A 20,678-nucleotide genomic window follows, 5' to 3' on the forward strand; every position below is an offset into this window, starting at 1 on the left:
TATGTGGAAATGACTATGTGTAATTTTTTATGTTCAAATTATTATCTGCATTTCTTTCATGTGTAAATTATTATGTTAGTATGTTTCAGTAAACTTTCAGAAAAGAAAATCAACTGTGTTCTTAATTTTTATAAGTTTTCAAAAGCACTCAATAACTACTGTACCTGCATACGCTGACTCAAACTTGGCATTTATGTGATAACATTTTACTGTTTAAAGATTGCAAATATGGAACATAGATGGCAACAATGTATTTTTAGCATTACCTTAAGTACATGACATTATATAGAGACCTGCAAAATACATTTGTCTTCATCAGAGATAAAAATAGATCTATAAACTTGAATGACCTATACATTTTACTGAAATGTTAATTGAGAAACATACATGACCATGTTAAACACGGCTTATGTATCTCTAGTTCTTTCGCTTTTGCACACGGCAACTTCTGTAACTTGAATGGTACACATACTCACAGGATGATCAGGAGCCGGTGACTTAAGGAGATAATCACCCAATATTTCCTCACAGTATCGCGACATTTTATATTGCTGGTACTTGCTGCAACAAATAATACAAGAACTCAAATGCTATAATTAAGCATGGTATTCAATTTTGCATAATCAGAATCAATTAAGTAGCATAATTCAGGGTAAGAATATGAAACCATTTCAAATATTGAAAGTAGTGTTTCTTACATTAATGTTAACATTATCCAAATGCATATGAGTCTACTTCTTGGAAAACAGGACTTAACCCTTTGCATGCTGGGAAATTTGTCGTCTGCTAAAATGTTGTCTGCTGAATTTCTAAAATTAGCATTTTCTTAGATTTTGTTCAAAGAATACTATCAGAATAGCAAACAGTTTGGATCCTGATGAGACGCCACGTTTTGTGGTGTCTCATCTGGATCCAAACTGTTTGCAAAGGCCTTTAAAATTCGGTTGCCGCACTGAAAGGGTTAATGCATGTGCAAAGTGCTGTCCAGGACGATACTTTCTGCTTTTATTGTAATTTCTGTTTAAATAAAGCCTTTTCTAAGTAAATATCCAGTTTTTACAGAAAGAGATGTCTCTGATTAGCCTGTATGCACTGCACAGGCTAATCTGGGATGATACTTTACCCACATGCATTAAGCCAAGTTTTTCCAGAGCAATGCTCCTATTCTGCCAAGATCACTTACCTGCAATGGTTTTCAAATGAAAGGATGACTGGGTACTCTGATGACACAAATGCTGTTTCTTGAATAGCCATGATAACATCCTTAAAAGAAACACTTAACATGTTGGTTCATTAATTAATATATAGCTGTAAAAAAGCCAATTAAGCATTAATTTCGATACAAGTTAATACAAGAAATAAAACTAAACTTTACAGAAATTCAATATAACAAGAATAATTGTCAGTAACTTTCAAAATTCAAGTTGTTTTATTTCATTCAAAAGTGATGTATTAACAATATTACACAAGCATGAACAATAATGCCATAATAATCATATGAATCTTTCTTTCCCACTTCTGTTAAAACAAGAGAGCCTGAAAGGCCCAAAGTCACTCACCTGAGATAACAAGATATTATTGGGACAAATCTTCTGACCAGGTTTCATGAAGATCGGAAAATTAATGTGGCCTCTAGAGTGTTAACAAGGTTTTACTATAGCTATATTAGGAAAAATGCCCCGCCCCCTGGCAGCCATGTTTTTCAACCAACCGGCATTATTTTTGAACTCGTCCAAAATATCATAGGGATGAATCTTCTGACCAAGTTTCATGAAGATCGGAAGTAAATGTGGCCTCTAGAGTGTTAACAAGATTTTACTATAGCCATATAAGAAAAAGCCCCGCCCCTTGGAAGCCATGTTTTTCAAGCAAACATAATTATTTTCGAACTCATCCAAGATATCATTTAGACCAATCTTCTGACCAAATTTCATGAAGATTGGACAATAAATGTGGCCTCTAGAGTGTTAACAGGGCTTTACTATAGCCATTTCTAGCCATATAAGCAAAAATGCCCTACCCCTGTTTGGCCATGTTTTTAAAGCAACCAAAACCATTTTCGAACTAATCCAATATATCATTGGGACAAATCTTCTGACCAACTTTCATGATGATCGGAAAATAAATGTGACCTCTAGAGTGTTAACATGGTTTAATGAAAGCAATATAAGGAAAAATGCCCCGCCCCTGTGGTGGCCATCTTTTTCGACCAACCGGCATCATTTTTGAACTCGTCCAAGATATTATTGGGAGGAATCTTCTGCCCGAGTTTCATGAAGATCGGAATATCAATGTGGTCTCTAGAGTGTTAACAAGATTTTACTTTAGCCATATATAGCCATATAAGGGAAAATGCCCCGCCCCTTGGCAGCCATGTTTTTCAAGCAAACGTAACAATTTTCAAACTTATCCAAGATATCAATAAGACAAATCTTTTGACCATATTTCATGAAGATTGGACAATAAATGTGGCCTCTAGAGTGTTAACGCGGTTTTACAAAAGCCATATAAAGCCATATAAGGAAAAATGGTAAAGATTTTACTATAGCCATGGCATATAAGAAAAAATGCCCCGCCCCTTGGCGGCCATGTTTTTCAACCAAAGGGCATCATTTTTGAACCCATCCAAGATATTATTGGGATGAATCTTCTGGCCAAGTTTCATGAAGATTGGACAATAAATGTGGCCTCTAGAGTGTTAACAATATTTTACTATAGCCATATAAGGAAAAAAAAGCCCCGCCCCTTGGCACCCATGTTTTTGAAGCAAATGTTACCATTTTCAAACTTGTCCAAGATATCATTGGGGCAAATCTTCTGAGCAAGTTTCATGAAGATCCAAAATAGATGTGGCCTCTAGAGTGTTAACAAGGTTTTACTATAGCCATATAAGGAAAAATGCCCCGCCCCCTGGCGGCCAGGTTTTTCAACCAACCTGCATCATTTTCTAACTCATCCAAGATATCATTGAGATTAATCTTCTGACCAAGTTTCATTCAGATCGGACAATAAATGTGGCCTCTAGAGTGTTAACAAGATTTTACTAAAGCCATATATATAGCCATATAAGGAAAAATGCCCCGCCCCTTGGCAGCCATGTTTTTCAAGCAAATGTTACCATTTTTGAACTCATCCAAGATATCATTGGGACAAATCTTCTGAGAAAGTTTAATGAAGATTGGTAAATAAATGTGGCCTCTAGAGTGTTAACAAGGTTTTACTATAGCCATATAAGGAACAAGCGATGTGTTTGTGAAACACTATGTCCCCATATATTTGACCTTTGACCTTGAAGGATGACCTTGACCTTTCACCACTCACAATGTGCAGCTCCATGAGATACACATGCATACAAAATATCAAGTTGCTATCTTCAATATTGCAAAAGTGAACATTAAATTAGGGATTTAGACCCATATATTTGACCTTTGACCTTCCAGGATGACCTTGACCTTTCACCACTCAAAATGTGCAGCTCTATGAGATACACATGCATGTCAAATATGAAGTTGCTATCTTCAATATTGCAAAAGTTATTGCAAATGTTAAAGTTTGCACAAACAAACACACAAACCAACCAACAAACCAACCAACAGACAGGGCAAAAACAATATGTCCCCCACTATAGTGGTGGGGGACATAAAAATGCCCCACCCCTGGAGGCCATGTTTTTCAAACAACCAGCAACATTTTCGAACTCTTCCAAGATATTATTGGGATGAATCTTTTGAACAAGTTTAATAAAGATTGGACAATAAATGTGGTCTCTAGAGTGTTAACAAGATTTTACTATAGCGATATATAGCCATATAAGGAAAAATGCACCGCCCCTTGGCAGCTATGTTTTTCAAGCAAACGTAACCATTTTCAAACTCATCCAAGATATCATTGAGACCAATCTTCTGACCAAATTTCATGAAGATTGGACAATAAATGTGGCCTTTAGACAGTTAACAAGGCAAATGTTGACAGTGCACGACGGACGACGGACAAAAGGCGATCACAAAAGCTCACCATGAGAACGTTGTGCACAGGTGAGCTAAAAACTATTTTGAACAAGAATAAGTTAATCTTAGTTATTCTCACTTTAGGTTACACAAACACTTTTGCCCAAGAAAAGGGTTATCAAACACAGTGACAAAAGCAATAAGTGGTGACCTAACAATGTCACAGAACAAAGTATGTTTGGACCCATCACTTTGACACAAACAGCCATAGGTATGCAACCACTTTGACACAAGCAGCCAGCAGTGGTAAGCAATCACTTTAACACAAGCAGCCATTAGTAAGCAATCACTTTGACACAAGCTGCCATTAGTTAGCAACCACTTTGACACAAGCCGCCATTAGTTAGCAACCACTTGGACACAAGCAGCCAGCAGTGGTAAGCAGCCACTTTGACACAAGAAGCCAGTGGTAAGCAACCACTTTGACACAAGAAGCCAGTGGTAAGCAACCACTTTGACATAAAAAGCCAGTAGTAAGCAACCACTTTGACACAAGAAGCCAGTGGTAAGCAACCACTCTGACACAAGCAGTCAGTGGTATGAAACTACTTTGACACAAGAAGCCTGTGGTAAGCAACCACTTTGACAAAAGAAGCCAGAGGTAAGCAACCACTTTGACACAAGCAGCCATAGGTATGCAACCACTTTGACACAAGAAGCCAGTGATAAGTAAACACTTGGACACAAGAAGCCAGTGGTATGCAGCTACTTTGACATATTAAGCCAGTGGTAAGCAACCACTTTGATACAAGCAGACATAGGTATGCAACCACTTTGACACAAGAAGACAGTGGTAAGCAACCACTGCAACACAAGAACCCAGTGGTAAGCAACCACTTTGACACAAGAAACCAGTGGTAAGTAACCACTTGGATACAAGAAGCCATTGGTAAGTTACCACTTTGACACAAGAAGCTAGTGGTAAGCAACCACTTTGACACAAGAAGCCAGTGGTAGGTAACCACTTGGACACAAGAAGCCAGTGGTAAGCGACCACTTTAACAGAATAAGCCAGAGGTAAACAACCACTTTGACACAAAAACCAAGTGAGTAGCAACCACTTTGACACAAGAACCAAGTGATAAGCAACCACTTTGACACAAGAAGCCAGTGGAAAGTAACCACTTTGACACAAGCAGTCAATGGTAAGCAACCACTCTGACACAAGCAGTCAGTGGTAAGAAACTACTTTGACACAAGAAGCCAGTGGTAAGCAAACATTTTGACAAAAGAAGCCAAAGGTAAGCAACCACTTTGACACAAGAAGCCATTGGTTAGCAACCACTTTGACACAAGAAGCCATTGGTTAGCAACCACTTTGACACAAGGAGCCAGTGGTAAGTAACCACTTGGACACAAGAAGCCAGTGGTAAGCAAACATTTTGACGAAAGAAGCCAGAGGTAAGCAACCACTTTGATACAAGCAGCCATAGGTATGCAACCACTTTGACACAAGAAGCCAGAGGTAAGCAACCACTTTGACACAAAAAGCCAGTGGTAAGCAACCACTTTGACACAAGAAGCCATTGGTTAGCAACCACTTTGACACAAGAAGCCAGTGGTAAGCAACCACTTTGACACAAGAAGCCATTGGTTAGCAACCACTTTGACACAAGAAGCCAGTGGTAAGTAACCACTTGGACACAAGATGCCAGTGGTAAGTAACCACTTGGACACAAGAAGCCAGTGGTAAGTAACCACTTGGACTCAAGAAGCCAGTGGTTAGCAACCACTTTGACACAAGAAGCCAGTGGTAAGCAACCACTTTGACTCAAGAATTCAGTGGTAAGCAACCCTTTGACACAACAAGCCAGTGGTAAGCAACCGCTTTGACACAACAAGCCAGTGGTAAGCAACCACTTTGACACAACAAGCCAGTGGTAAGCAACCACTTTGACACAACAAGCCAGTGGTATGCAACCACTTTGACACAAGAATTCAGTGGTAAGCATCCCTTTGACACAAGAAGCCAGTGGTAAGCAACCACTTTGACACAACAAGCCAGTGGTATGCAACCACTTTGACACAAGAATTCAGTGGTAAGCAACCCTTTGACACAAGAAGCCAGTCGTAAGCAACCACTTTTAAAACAAAGAAATCACAACACAGAACATCTGTTGCAACCAACGAGATTGACACAAAAAAACAGTGGTAACTAACCCCTAAGACAGAAAAATATCTGTGGCCACCCAACACTTTGACAAAATTAATCAGGAACAAATAATATTTAGAGAGCCCCTACAAAACTCTATCCTGATAGCGCACCTTGAACAGAATATCGGTACACATGGCCTTGCCGTGGGTGATGATTGGCTCCTGATCTTCATTGCGACCATCCCAGCAGTCCAGCTCTACACATCTGTTAATACAACACCTCATAGTTATGTCATATCACATACTTATTAGTTGGTAGAAATACAGAGATTTCAACAAGATATATTTATATTTACTATAATTGGTCGCCTGTGATTGTCAACAGTGTTACATATGTATTTGAAACTGAACCATAGGCATCATTAATGCGATATTTCTAGGCACCTTACCTGCACCCAGCGAGCAGCACCTGTCTGTACATCTCTACAGAAGACCTACCGCCGAACTGCCTACTAGTGAGGTAGGTATTGTGGGAGGAGTTGATGTAGTAGTGCGATAGCGGCTGGTCCATGTCCTGGTAGATATCCAGGCGGTCTAGAAACACCGGGGCATTGTCGTCAGACATCAGATAGCGACAGAAACCATCCAAGCCCAACCAGTCTGAAATAATAAAATTAGGAGATGGGTCTATTAATGAGCAGTGTTCTGAGAAAACTGGGCTTAATGCATATGATTTCAGTGTCATCCCATATTAGCATGTGCAGTTCACACAGGCTAATCAGGGAGAACACTTTCCGCTAAGACTTGACTTTCTTTAAACCAAAAAGTCCATAAAAGCAGTAGCCCACTACACAGTCTAATCTGGGACAACACTTTGCACGTATGCATTACACAGTCTAATCTGGAACAACACTTTGCAGGTATGCATAAAGCCCAGTTTTCCCTCAGCAAGGATTAAATGTGAATAAGAATAATGATCAACTTCTAAATAGTGTTTGTGCTATATAAGGCAATACATTCTTATTTAATACTAAAGAACTTATGAAATGTTTATCTCTGAATCAAGTAACAAAGTAGTAAATGTACTGTAAGTGAAAATTATTCATCAGTAAAATTGTTCACAGATTATTTTAATGTTCACTCAGTTGATCAAACAACAAAATCAAAATTTGCATTTGATTTTGTATTGCAGATTCCTTCATAACTTTTCCCTTAAAACCACAAATCCCTCCAAGAAACACTTGTTATCACAGTGAACATGGTCTTACGTTTGGCCCTGAAGTCCTCATCAGTTTCATACGCCTGTATGATTTTCAACACACTCTTTCTGTCATATTCTGGGAACAGGATCTCGTTGAGTCTTGGATCCCTTTGTTTCTGAAATTCGAATTGGTTATAAACAGTCATTCATTTATTACCTTAACTTTGCAGCATACATAATACTCATGATTTATGTTCAGTGTCAAGCAAAAACAAATGTTCACATTTTTTTTCTTGTATGAACATGATTCTTTTCAATTTGGCAAGAAAAAAATGACAAATCACACATTTGAATATGTACCTCTTCCCAAAAATGTTATTACATTTCAGTTCAAGATTTGATTTCTACAAAGCTAGCTTAAACCTTTAACAAAATACTACTTACTTCATTGAGAAAGTTGATCAGAGTTTCAGCGCTCAAATATGCCCGGTTGTGACTCCTGTACAATCAAGTATAAACAAATATTTGTCGGAATCTTAATCAAAATTGTACAGCAGTTATCTAAAATAATTAAAAATCAATGACTTTAACTGTTATAACTAAATAGCATGAAACAATACATATGAAATTATCAAATTCACTACAAAGCAAATAGCAAGCATCCTTAGTGAGCATAAATTACATCTACCTTACCATTCTTTGAAAAGGTCTTCAATGTCTGTTCGAGGACAGATCTTATGGTACAGGTTGTAGAACTTTTCAAATGTGAAGGACGCAACCTCAATCTCTTCAGACTGAAAAACAAAATAGCACCAGAAAATTACATGTACATGGAACTTTATGGCCATAAAAACTGATTAGAGAGTTTATAGCATACTGTTTCAAGTGTGCAAGGTATTCCCATAGACAGCTATATCCCCCTCTGAGATTTATTTGACCTTTCAGTGGCGACTTTGATACTATGTACTATGAGTAAGCATGATTGAATCTTGTCTTCTGAACATCTCCTGAATGACAGTAACTCTGCATGAAAATCTTCCAATGGGCATAGGAGATCTGAGGCATATACAAAACAAGCAGCCTCACCTGAGACCCAAACAATCTAAAGAGTTCTACGCAGGTAGTGTTCACAAGATTTCAACATAGAGTTATAAGGAACCCCCCCCCCCCCCCACGTGACCCTTTTTCTAAAAGATGTTAATAAGTCATTGTGACACATACTCTGACTAAGCTTCATAAAGATTAGGCAATACATGTGTCCTCTAGGGTGTTCATAATGTTAATGTTTATGATGTAAAACAAACAACAGAAAAAAGGTGCTCACAAAAGCTCACCACGAACACTGTGTACTTAGGTCAGCTAAAAAGGGGCATGATATAATTTACTACTAAGTCATCCACTTTATCAGATATAAAGTGCATTTTAAAATAATCTTTGTAATAATGGTAAAATAAAGGAAAGGATTAAAGGTAATACAAATATTTTGCCAAAATTAAGTTTTAGCAAAACTCTGTCTACTGCATGTGTGTAAAGTGTTGTCCCAGAGTAGGCTGTGCATTCCACAAAGGCTAATCAGGGATGTCACGTTCCATCTAAATTGGAATTTTGTTTAGGTGAGCCTTTCTTTAAACCAAAATTGACATAAAAGCAGAAAGTGTCATCCCTTATAGCCTGTGCGGACTGCATAGGCTTATCTGCGATGACAATTTAGCCCTTGCATTAAACCCAGTTTTCCCAGAACAAGGCACATATAAACAAATGATTTCCCTACCTTTCCTCCTGGAAGACCTAGGTCCTTTAAAGATTGCATCACCATCTTTTCTGTCCTTCCTGATGCAAACACTCTTGTTATGCTGCAATGTTGGAGTTGAACAAACACATTTCTTTTAAATAAACACTCATGTTGTTAAACATTGCAAGAGTTTTTTGGGCAAATGTATATATGTCAATTAACTATGTGTTGTATATAAATGAATTATTACAACTACATTTATATACACCCATTAAGTACATGTACATGAACTGCTATGTATATAACATGCATGTGTGTAATACTATATGGTGAACATAAAATTTTGCACACAAAACAAAGTCTTAAGAAATGAAAACAGACCAATATAGGAATAATAAAAAATTATTATCAGGTGAGTGATTCTTGTTATTGCATGCTAGTGTTTTATTTACAGCAAGTGACATTGTCTATACAATATAGGACCATATATACAAGTCAGACAACATTACACATATCAGAATAAATAACAAAACACCCATGTGTAGATAAAAATTAAATGTAACCATGAGGAATTGCAATTATAAGAAAAAAGCAATTAAGTGGAATGTAAAACTTGATTTAACTGCAATATTATAATTCCATTGTTTATTATTCACCAGAGCAACAGAATTACAACTTTCTGAGGTTTGATGACGTGAAGGCACTTAAAAGTAACAGCTGCATCCATTCTTGTTGAAAACGTTTTTAGAGCCATTAATAATATAGTGCACATTGCAGATCATTGTAATGCATTGTAATGCATGCAGTAATGCAACACATAAATGTGAGATTACAAAGCTTGGATGCCAACTTCTTCAGCTCAATTTATGAGTGGGTAAGTAAACACATAATTATTATTGTACGTCAAAAGTTGAACATGTTGTATCTGCCTTAAATTTCATCTCAGAAACAACAGTATCATGCTCAGCCCTCAACCATAAACCGTTCTGCGTTGTTTTCAGGAAAGTTATTGACCCTTTCCCTCATAAGAAACAAAGTGAAAATGGCTTATGCAACCAGCATAAAACCAGAACAGCCTGCAAGTAACTCACAGTCTGTTCAGGTTTGCTGCTCATCAGTAACTAAGGGTTGGAAATGAAGCCTTTAAAACTTGAATTTAGTAAGAAAGGTATTACATTTTATGTAACTTTTTATTGTTTACTACAATTGTGTCAAAATACGTATCTAAATGGTAAAGGGTTGAAAAATATTAACAAAACTTATCAAAGCTCATCACTACCTTCGGACAGGAATTTTCCCACTTGGATTTACCATGAAACAGAGTTTCAACCATCTGAAAATACAGACATTACAGTATTAAAACTACAGCACAAAAAATGCTTGTTAAACTCTAAAGTTTCAAGTCTGTGGTCAATAACTTGAATTCACGCTCAAACATAGCCTCAACTTAATGACCAGTTTAAACATCAACACTTTTCATTGGCTTATCATGAGACTATGACCAATCAAAATGCTTGCTACTTAGCAACGTTTTTGTATTGGCCAATGATAAAAACTATGACTAATTTTAAACAAGAGCATCGCATAACGGATGCCATGCTCGGCTACGGGTGCAGTTTTGAATAAATTAAAGCTTGTCAGAATTTTTTTTTTTTTTAAGATCACAGTGACCTTGACCTTTGACCTAGTGACCCCAAAATGGGTGTGGCATGTAGAACTCATCAAGGTGCATCTACATATGAAGTTTCAAAGTTGTAGGTGAAAGCAATTTGATTTTAGAGCCATTGTTCAAAACCTTAACAAAATGTTAAGGTTTAATCACGACGCGGACGGCCGACGTCAGATGGCCGACGTCCGACGGCGGACGACACGACGAGCTGGCTATGACAATACCTCGGGTTTTCTCCGAAAACGCAAAGCTAAAAAAAACAAAAGTCACTTAAACATTAAAAAAACATTTGTTAACTGAAAAATTATATTTAAACAAGCAAGCATTTTATCACACGTAAGAAAATTTACGAAAAGTAAAAACTGAATTAGAGAGCAAGTGTTGGCCAATAACGCTTATATAATTTTTTTATCAAACAAAATAAAGGCTCACTGTTTCTTGAGTGATGTCATGGGACAAATGTTGTTTGCTTTAGTGTTGGGAGTCAGTTGTCGTAGTCCCTGGAACCAGGCCTGAAAGGGGCAATATAAAAGTTTAACTATATATGCCTTCATTACATATGACCCGCATCATGCAAATATGGGTCTTATGCCATTACACACATTTAGGCAGTCTGGTCAAGAGCCAACCTGCACGCTATACAATCATGGAAGGTTCTATACAATCATGGAAGGTTCTATACAATAATGGAAGGTTCTATACAATTATGGAAGGTTCTATACAATCATGGAAGGTTCTATACAATCATGGAAGATTCTATACAATCATGGAAGGTTCTATACAATCATGGAAGGTTCTATACAATCATGGAAGGTTCTATACAATCATGGAAGATTCTTTACAATCATGGAAGGTTCTATACAATCATGGAAGGTTCTATACAATCATGGAAGGTTCTATACAATCATGGAAGGTTCTATACAATCATGGAAGGTTCTATACAATCATGGAAGGTTCTATACAATCATGGAAGGTTTCCCGGTTTCATTAGTAAACAGAGAAGCTCCTGACCAGACTGCACAAGTGGCATAAGATCCCTTTTTGCATGAGGCTGCTCTTAATGTAGTACGAAAAAATGTCTCACTAGGCTGCATGTATGCATTATATTTAAATGTATAAAAAGCCAAAACAGGAACTATGTTTCATGTGTAACACCACCATACAATAGTTCTTCAAGTCTAAAAGAGCACAGTCTTCTAGAAGTGTCTTTTTTCAATGTCACTGTTATGTAACATTTATAACGGTTCTTTAACGTGATGTCCATCAAAACATGTTCATATGCACTGTGAAAACCCAGTTATGAATGGTGATAGACAAAGGATGGAAATGAAGGTGAGCAATAATAACACTAATTGGAAATAAAGGTTTAAAAATATTTTTTTTAAGAAGATATTTGTCAGGTCATACAAATTGTATAATGATTCTGCAACCTTTAAAATATTGTATAACCAAATAGACATATTTTAACAACATCAGCATTTTTTTGCCATTGAAATCAAAATGTTTAACCAGTTTCCACATACAGTAGACTCTGCCAATACTGGACTCTCTGAATACCGGAACTCTCCCTATTCCGGACGGTCGGGCCAGTCCCGTATTTTTTTCTCCTTCGATTTCTTTGTTAAAAAATGTTGAATAAACCAAACTCTCTAAAAACCGGAAACCAGACTGGTATCTCCATAAATTTGGTCATTTTCAACGAAAAATACATTGAGTATACCGGACGGTCTAAATTCTCAAGATGCCCGAGGCGTAAAAATAACAATACCTAGTCAGCACAGCGAGTGTGGTGTCACACATTTTGCTCGCGCAATTATCGATAATCGGATTAAACATACCATAAAGGTGTCAAGTCGTTACCGCGCTATGGGAGTCCGATTAAGTTATGTAAAACAAACTGTGACTGTCTATAATAGACGTGCTGTAACACCAAAAAGTGATTGACTCGATCGTTTTATTAATTATTTATTATCGCCTATGATAAACAATTTATTAAAAAATTAATGCATGCCGTTGCGACGATCACTTTCTTGTGATCTCAGGTATTTTAAAAGATCTTATAGCCATGTTTTTAACGCTGAAATGGTTGTTTGTTTGTCAGATAAACTGTTAGAAATATGACTGTTAAATATCCATCCATCTGTATGCAAATTCATTCATTGCTGTTTCCTATTTCGAACGCATCTAAAATGTGCTTTCAAGCAGAGAGTGATCTTGGACTTTTTCGTGAAATCGTAAACTTCAAGAATTAGCAGGTTTTGAGATTATGAATATCTTAAAAAATAATTATGACACTGTTTTTTGCTTGTGTGTATGTTTTATGAAATGTGGTACATGTATGTATTGAATAATAAATTGTGTATCTACAACAATCTTTTTTGTGTCGTCACACGCCTCTATGACAAATGCCACGTACGTACATGTATAAAGCACCATGCTCACTTTGGGATTAATCAAAACAAGTCGGTATGGATTTTTTGTGTGCTTTTAATCAATTAAAAACACATTTTTTAAGAATGCAATTAACATCATCAGTACCTGCGTACAGTTATCACATGGTACATGTAAATGTATATGGTTTGTTTTATTTTTATTTGATTCTGTACACAATGCATACCATGTATATTTCGGCAATATGCATACTGTTGGTAAACCGGAACTCTCTGAAAACCGGACGATGAGGCCGGTCCCGAGATCGTCCGGTTTACAGAGAGTCTACTGTATTAGAGCCACATTATGAGAAAACTGGGCATAATGCATGTGCATAAAGTGTCGTCCCAGATTAGCCTGTGCAGTTCACACAGGCTAATCAGGGACGACACTTTCCGCCTTAATGGGATTTTTTATGAGAAGAGACTTCATTTAAACAAAAAATGCCATAAAAGCGGAAAGTGTCGTCCCTGATTAGCATGTGCGGACTGCACGGGCTAATCTGGGATGACACTTTACGCACATGCATTATGCCTAGTTTTCTCATAACACGACTAATTATATTTCAGTGCCTACCTTGGCCACCTCAGGGTCTCTAGCGATCATTGGTGTATAGTTGATGTTCACAAAGTCCAGACCACTGCAGATAGTCACAGTCCGAGCTTCAAGACCCCCTGTGCCTTTCTGTTCAAGGTCAATCACCACTTTCGGATCCTTAAAGTAGTATACAAGAAATATGTCCTTTTGCGAACTGATGTCCCCACTAAAGCCAACTTTTGAATCCTTTAAGTATTAAAACAAGAAATATGTCCATTGCATACTGATGTCTTCCTAATTAACAACAGTTAATTGCACAAACAAATTAGTTAAACAAGAAAGACTGCAAACATGCTATGGTTCATCAAACTTGTGTATTTAAATCACCTAGTATTTCTTTCTTGAACATGCCTTTTATAGTTTAAATTACTGCTTCAAATACAAAACTAGAGTGTAAACAAGATTTTACTAAAGCCATATATAGCCGTATAAGGAAAAATACCCCGCCCCTTGGCAGCCATGTTTTTCAGTCAAACATAACCATTTTCGAACTCACCCAAGAAATCATTGAGACCAATCTTCTGACCAAATTTCATGAAGATTGGACAATAAATGTGGCCTCTAGAGTGTTAACAAGGCAAATGTTGACGCCGCACGACAGACGCCACACGACGGACAAAAGGCGATCACAAAAGCTCATCATGAGCACATTGAGAGCTAAAAATGTTTAAGACTTTTCGCTTAAAATTTTAAATCTTGCACCAAATTACACAACAATTTTTCCATTCTGGGACAGCTGAAGTGTTACCGAATCAAAATTTAACTTACAGAAATCTTTGGTGGCAATCCTAAGCGGATATCGTTCACCTGAGAGATTTCCTTCGCCTGACCTTCCTGCAATATACAAACAGCAGAATCGCTTATCAATAACATTAGATGTCCTGTGGGAAAACAGGCCTTAATGCATGTGCGTTAAGTATTTCAAAGATTTGCCTGTGCAGTCTGTACAGGCTAATCAGGGACAACACTGTCTGCCTCACCTGGATTTTCGCTAAGATTTCCTTTAATTGAAAAGTACAATAAAAGGTGAGAGTGTCTTCCCTGATTACCCTGTAGATTGCACCTCACCTGGGACAACACTGGGACAGCACATGCAGTAACCCATTTATGCCGAGTGGACTCTCCCATCCTTCTAAATTGGATCAATTTATTTCCAAAATTAGGGATGTCAAGTATATTTATTTCTATATTTGGAATATTTCTTACAGAAATTCCTTTAAGCAAACAGCGCAGACCCTGATGAGACACACATCATGCGGTGTATCACCTGGGTCTACGCCCTTTGCCAAGGCCTTTTTCTTAGACGCTAGGCATAAATGGGTTAAGCCCAGTTTCCCCGAATCGATAATATGAACTACATACTGGTATATTGGATCACAAAGGTATTGCATCATAAATGTACTGGGAATAAAATTGGATGACACTGTGATAGGGAAGAATATTGGGTCATTAATATTCATCCCTATCATCATACATTGTACTGGTAAAGGAATTAATACATCATAACAGTATAATTAAAGATAAACTGTACCAGAAGTTAGTCAGCAAAATTCTGGATAAATGACTGTCTTTATAGGGCTTTAGGTAATGGGTGCAGATTTATGCCAATCAAAATTAGTAATATATACGACAAACACATTACCCACCTTTCCATCACTTTTCCAGTATATAAAGAAACCATACTCGTCCACTTTTACCACACATGAGGTTTCTAGAGTTGAACTCTCCTGAAATACAGACCAATACTTATAGATTACATGCATGATGCCATTTAGCATTTAAGATCTTAATGGACTGACCATCAGACTAAGAGACTTTATGGTGTGTTTGAGATCATCATTTCATTACATTACCAGATTTGTATCAGGGGCCATAATCATCAAGGTTCTTGAGGGAAACAAAAATACTTTAAATTCATGAACTTTCTTACGCCCATCGTTTTTCCTCTACACCGAGTAGGTTCCGGAGAATGGTACTATTCCCAACCTGTTTTTTTGGGGGGCCATTTTTCCCATTTCGATAATAAAAATATTCCATTTAAGAGAAACAAATATAGAAAGGAACCATAGAGATAAATCATATGCTAAGACTTATGATTTATCTATCCCTCTGCCTCAATTCAAATCAGTTACTGTTAACTGCTTCCAAAATTAACTGCATTTGGTGGCACTTGTATGAATTGGTTTCCATGGCATTTAATTGTTTTTTTTTTATATACATTTCATGCAAAAATGCGCACCAGCTTGATTGTAGCAAGTTTTCGCATGTTAAAGACACTGAAAATAATAACACTTACAAAATGGAAAAAACATCCGTGTGCAATATTTTGTCTCAGTTAAAGGCTTCAGGCCCGTACCCAGCCCATGGGCCCAGGGGCCCGGGCCCCCCCAGCTGGCTGTCGAACTATGATTTTTTTTAATGATCGGCCCACTGCAATTTTTTCTCTCGTGCAAGGGCCCACAGTACACTTTCCCTCAAAACAAAAGAGCAGCTATGTTTTATTGTCCCTGATAAACAAGGGGATTAACGCTCGCCAATCGAGATAAGCCTCTAGGCAGTGTTTTCTTATCGCCTTGTACACATCCCCGATTAGTCCCCCATTGTGATCATGAATGCTTCATCTATCGATGGTTGATGAAACATGTATTTTGATAACTGCAGCGAAGGGAAGCAACTGCTACAGGAGGTCGTAGACTATGGTCTGATAATTGCCGACGCAGGTTTTTTTCCTTCTTTGAGAAGGCCCTAGACGTATTTTTCTCTTCTAAAAGTTTAATTGTTTTTTTTTTAAACCTTTTATTGGGAATTTTTAGGTCCCAATATTTACTTTTTGCATTGAGAATAGGGCCCTGAATTTGAACCGGAACAAAAACACTGACAAAGGTATTAAAACTGCGTATTTATAATTTTTGAAAGGAAATCACTGAAAAAGACTACGATGAGATAGTTAACATGTTTGTTTAAAAGAAAAACAGATTCATAAATTTGCCAAGCAACAGATAAGAATTTGGCAGAATTCAGTATTTAAAATAATTGAGTACCGAGAATTGAGTAATATTAGCCTATTAATGGCTCGTTGGTAAAAAAATTAAAATTGAATCAACAAATCGATCTCATTATATAAGTTAACCTGATCCAGTGTAGAAAAATATTGTATAATTAAATTATCTATTTCCTTGAAATTTGTTTGAAAACAGTAAAATATGTTAAATTGATTATTAAAGACTTTTATTTTTTTCCCCCAAAAATAAGCCGTTCTGCGCAATTATTTTCCTCAAAAAAAGCAAGGTCTTTCCCAAAAAATCAGATTAAAAAAAACCTGTGATGTTATTGATTTGTGAAAAAAATGGTGGAAGCAATACGAGAGTTGATGTGGATAATCGTCAGTTTAAACCTGTAAGTTCCGGAAATCTAAAGCTTTTAATATTGTTGTGAATTCACACCAATGTTTAAAGCTTAAGACTTCCGAAATGTGCTGGTTTACTTGTTATATTCCATTAATTCATATCACAAAATACGGTTTTTATAAGCATTAAAATTCACCTTGCAAAGTGCGAAATTAAAAAAAGTATATATATAGGGAGGGGCGACCCGGTTGGGCCCCCCCCAGTAAAAAAATCCTGGGTACGGCCCTGGGCTTCATTAACCCTTTGCATGCTGGGAAATTTGTCGTCTGCTAAAATGTCGTCTGCTGAATTTCTAAAATAAGCATATTCTTCGATTTTTTCAAAGAATACTATCAGAATAGCAAACAGTTTGGATCCTGATGAGACGCCACATTCTGTGGCGTCTCATCTGGATTCAAACTGTTTGCAAAGGCCTTCAAAATTCAGTTCCAGCACTGAAAGAGTTAATAATGATTTATGCAAGTTGTAGAACGAAACATAACTTAGACACTTTCAAGTCTCCAGTATCCAAGACCATTCAAGCATGTTTTAGACCAAAATACAATGAATAATTATTTTTTTTACAGAATATTAATCTTCATATTCTGAATTGACTTCCTCCTCACTGCTTTTAAAATAAAGGATAAAATTCCCAATATGGCTGACAACATTTATTTTCCCTATTTGACTGGTACCAATGCAATTGCCAAAGAAGTAAGGAAAAAACGCTGAAGCCTTCAGCTATTTTAAATGTATGTCTTTTAATATGTAACAGTTTAAACAAGAGGGCCTGAAAGGCTTAAAGTCACTCACCTGAGATAAAAAGAAATGACCAGTTCTTTGCAGCCCAAGATATCAATGGAACAAATGTTCTAACCAAGTTTCATGAAGAATGAACAACAAATGGCCCCCTGGCGGCCATGTTTTTTGTAACAGACCTGAACCATTTTTGATCTCTTTTAAGATATGTCCACATTTCATGAAGATTGGGCAAAAAATGTGTTTTCTAGACTGTTCACATGTTTTCACTATATAAATGTAAAGAAAACTGCCCCACCCCCTGGCAGCCATGTTAATTTACTGATCACTACCATTTTCAAACTCGTCCGAGACATCCACATAACTAATGTTTTGACAAAATTTCATGATGATTAAGCAAAAAATGTGACTTCTAGAGTGTTCACAAGCTTTTTTACTGTATAAATATAAGGAAAAAGACCCCCCTGGTGGCCATGTTTTCTTATACGGATCCAAACCATTTTCGAACTCAACTGTGGTATCCAGAAAACAAAGGTTCTGACAAAATTTCATGAAGATTGGGCAAAAAATGTGTCTTCTCGACTGTTCACATGTGTTCACTATATACACATAGAGAAAACTGCCCCGCCCCCTGGCGGCCATGTTTTTCCAACCATCATGACCATTTTCAAACTCGTCCGAGATATCTATAAAATACCGATCCAAACCATTTTCTAACTCAACCGTCATATCCAGAAAACACATGTTCTGACCAAATTTTATGAAGATTGGACCAAAAATGTGACTTCAAGAGTGTTCACATGGTTTCACTATATACATATAGAGAAAACTGCCCCGCCCCCTGGCGGCCATGTTTTTTTTTTCGATCTGGACCATTTTGGAACTCATCCGAGGCATCAATGACACCAATGTTTTGACCAAGTTTCATGATGATTGGGCAAAAATTGTGACTTCTAGAGTGTTCACAAGGTTTCTCTATAGCCATATAAGGAATACTGCCCAGCCCCCTGGTGGCCATGTTTTTTCAACGGACCGGAACCATTTTTGAACTTAACCAACATATCATTTAGACAAACATTTTGACAAAGTTACATGAAGATTGGACATCAAATGTGACTTCTATAGTGTTCACAAGTTTTTTTTGTTTTTTTACCTAGTGACCTAGTTTTTGACCCAGCATGAGCCAGTTTCGAACTCGGTTGAGGTATCAATAGGACAAATGTTCTGACCAAATTTCATGAACATCGGACAATAAATGTGGCATCTAGAGTGTTCACAAGGCAAAATGTTGACGCTGCACGACGGACGATGGACAAAAGGCGATCACAATAGTTTACCATGAGCACAACCCATGAGCACGTTGTGCTCAGGTGAGCTAAAAAGTAATATTTATAAAAGAACAAAAACAACAAAAATTTAGAACATAAAACTGTATTTGAACTAAAAACTTTGGTCAACAATATTGTCCGGGACTGCCTTATAACTAAATATAACAATTTCCCTACAGAGCTTTGTAAATAGCAGCTTTAGAATTAGTAATTTGACTTATAGCATTATTGATGCTTATTCTGGAAAAACTGATCTTAATGCATGTGCCAAACGTGTAATAGCAGATTTGTCTGTGCAGTTAGCGTAGGAATTTAGGGGCAACACTTTCGATTTTAATGATTTTTTCACTCAAGGGAAGTCTCTTCTTAACAAAAATCCTGCATAGGAGGAAAGTGTTGTCCCTGATTAACCTGTGCAGACTGCACAGGCTAATCTGGGATGACACTTCCAGCACATGCATTTAACCCAGTTTTCCCAGAACAACACTCAAATGTGCACCTCGTCCCATCTGTCAAACACATCCCCCTTCTGTAGTCTATCAGGCACGGGTATACGCCACTGGAAGTCAAACGTTTTGGCCATGTTGATATCAGTCTGAAATATATATATATGTAAGTTATGTAGTAGTCAATTTGGTACAATTTATATTTTAATCCAGGACTATTGTATTATTTTTCAGGACCTTCAAAAGCAAAAAACACATTTTTATTTACTTATTTGGAAGAATTTGAATGGAAAGTTACAAATATTACATGGAAAGTAGACAAACTACATGTCCATTAAATGCTCAACTTTACTCAATTAATCCCGAATGTCAATCATCATCAAATCAATTAAGTGCTTGCCGTTATTTTACCATATAATGAATAAAAAAATTACATGGAACACAAAATTTCACGTAGTAATATGACTTGTATTACCATCTGACCAAGTAATCAATATATTTGATATGCAAATCCATGCTGTCAGATTTGCAATTCATCTCTTGATATTTGACATTCATTATTGATTCATGCTACATGTTGTATTACATGTAAATCTAAAATTGAACAGCATAGGGCACTGCCTAGCTACCCTTTAATTTATTTGCCATCAATGTGCTCACACCGGTAATTACTTTTAATGTGCCTATGCTAAGATAGCATGCACGTTACTGCTTTGCTAAATAAATGCCCTCTGGTGTAATTGCACTTATCTTAAATTGACTTTAAACATTCACATGTACTTGTGTAGGTAAGGTTTTATTTGTCAGCTAAATATCTTGTCAACTAGAACCTGTTATTAAAAAGTGTTTGAACTACCAACTTCAGCTTGCATATGTAGCGAAAACCTGTTATTGAAAAGAGTTTGATACATGACACTATGTTGGTAACAGGTTGGTGGGATCCATCATCTACTATATATATATAAGCCGTGCTCAGTGACAAGGGGGTTTAATGCATGTGCGTAAAGTGTCTTCCCAGATAAGCCTGTG

At 36.9% G+C, this 20,678-nt stretch overlaps 1 protein-coding gene across 1 annotated transcript in view; it reads right to left on the minus strand.

The window, feature by feature from the left end:
* The window catches only part of LOC127873212 (1-phosphatidylinositol 4,5-bisphosphate phosphodiesterase beta-4-like), a 107,497-nt gene that overhangs the window by 68,160 nt on the left and 18,659 nt on the right, over nucleotides 1–20,678 (minus strand). The window contains exons 2-15 of the mRNA XM_052416972.1: nucleotides 19,703–19,798; nucleotides 15,377–15,457; nucleotides 14,499–14,564; nucleotides 13,710–13,847; nucleotides 11,136–11,215; nucleotides 10,314–10,367; nucleotides 9,074–9,155; nucleotides 7,996–8,096; nucleotides 7,747–7,801; nucleotides 7,370–7,478; nucleotides 6,551–6,761; nucleotides 6,273–6,366; nucleotides 1,184–1,263; nucleotides 477–561 (exon numbers count right to left, since the gene is read on the minus strand). Of these exons, the coding sequence (XP_052272932.1) occupies nucleotides 477–561; nucleotides 1,184–1,263; nucleotides 6,273–6,366; nucleotides 6,551–6,761; nucleotides 7,370–7,478; nucleotides 7,747–7,801; nucleotides 7,996–8,096; nucleotides 9,074–9,155; nucleotides 10,314–10,367; nucleotides 11,136–11,215; nucleotides 13,710–13,847; nucleotides 14,499–14,564; nucleotides 15,377–15,457; nucleotides 19,703–19,786 (1,320 nt within the window). The 5' untranslated portion in view covers nucleotides 19,787–19,798. The remainder of the gene's footprint in view (nucleotides 1–476; nucleotides 562–1,183; nucleotides 1,264–6,272; nucleotides 6,367–6,550; nucleotides 6,762–7,369; nucleotides 7,479–7,746; nucleotides 7,802–7,995; nucleotides 8,097–9,073; nucleotides 9,156–10,313; nucleotides 10,368–11,135; nucleotides 11,216–13,709; nucleotides 13,848–14,498; nucleotides 14,565–15,376; nucleotides 15,458–19,702; nucleotides 19,799–20,678) is intronic.

This window comes from Dreissena polymorpha, chromosome 3, assembly GCF_020536995.1.
Source record: "Dreissena polymorpha isolate Duluth1 chromosome 3, UMN_Dpol_1.0, whole genome shotgun sequence".
Lineage (NCBI taxonomy): Eukaryota > Metazoa > Mollusca > Bivalvia > Myida > Dreissenidae > Dreissena > Dreissena polymorpha.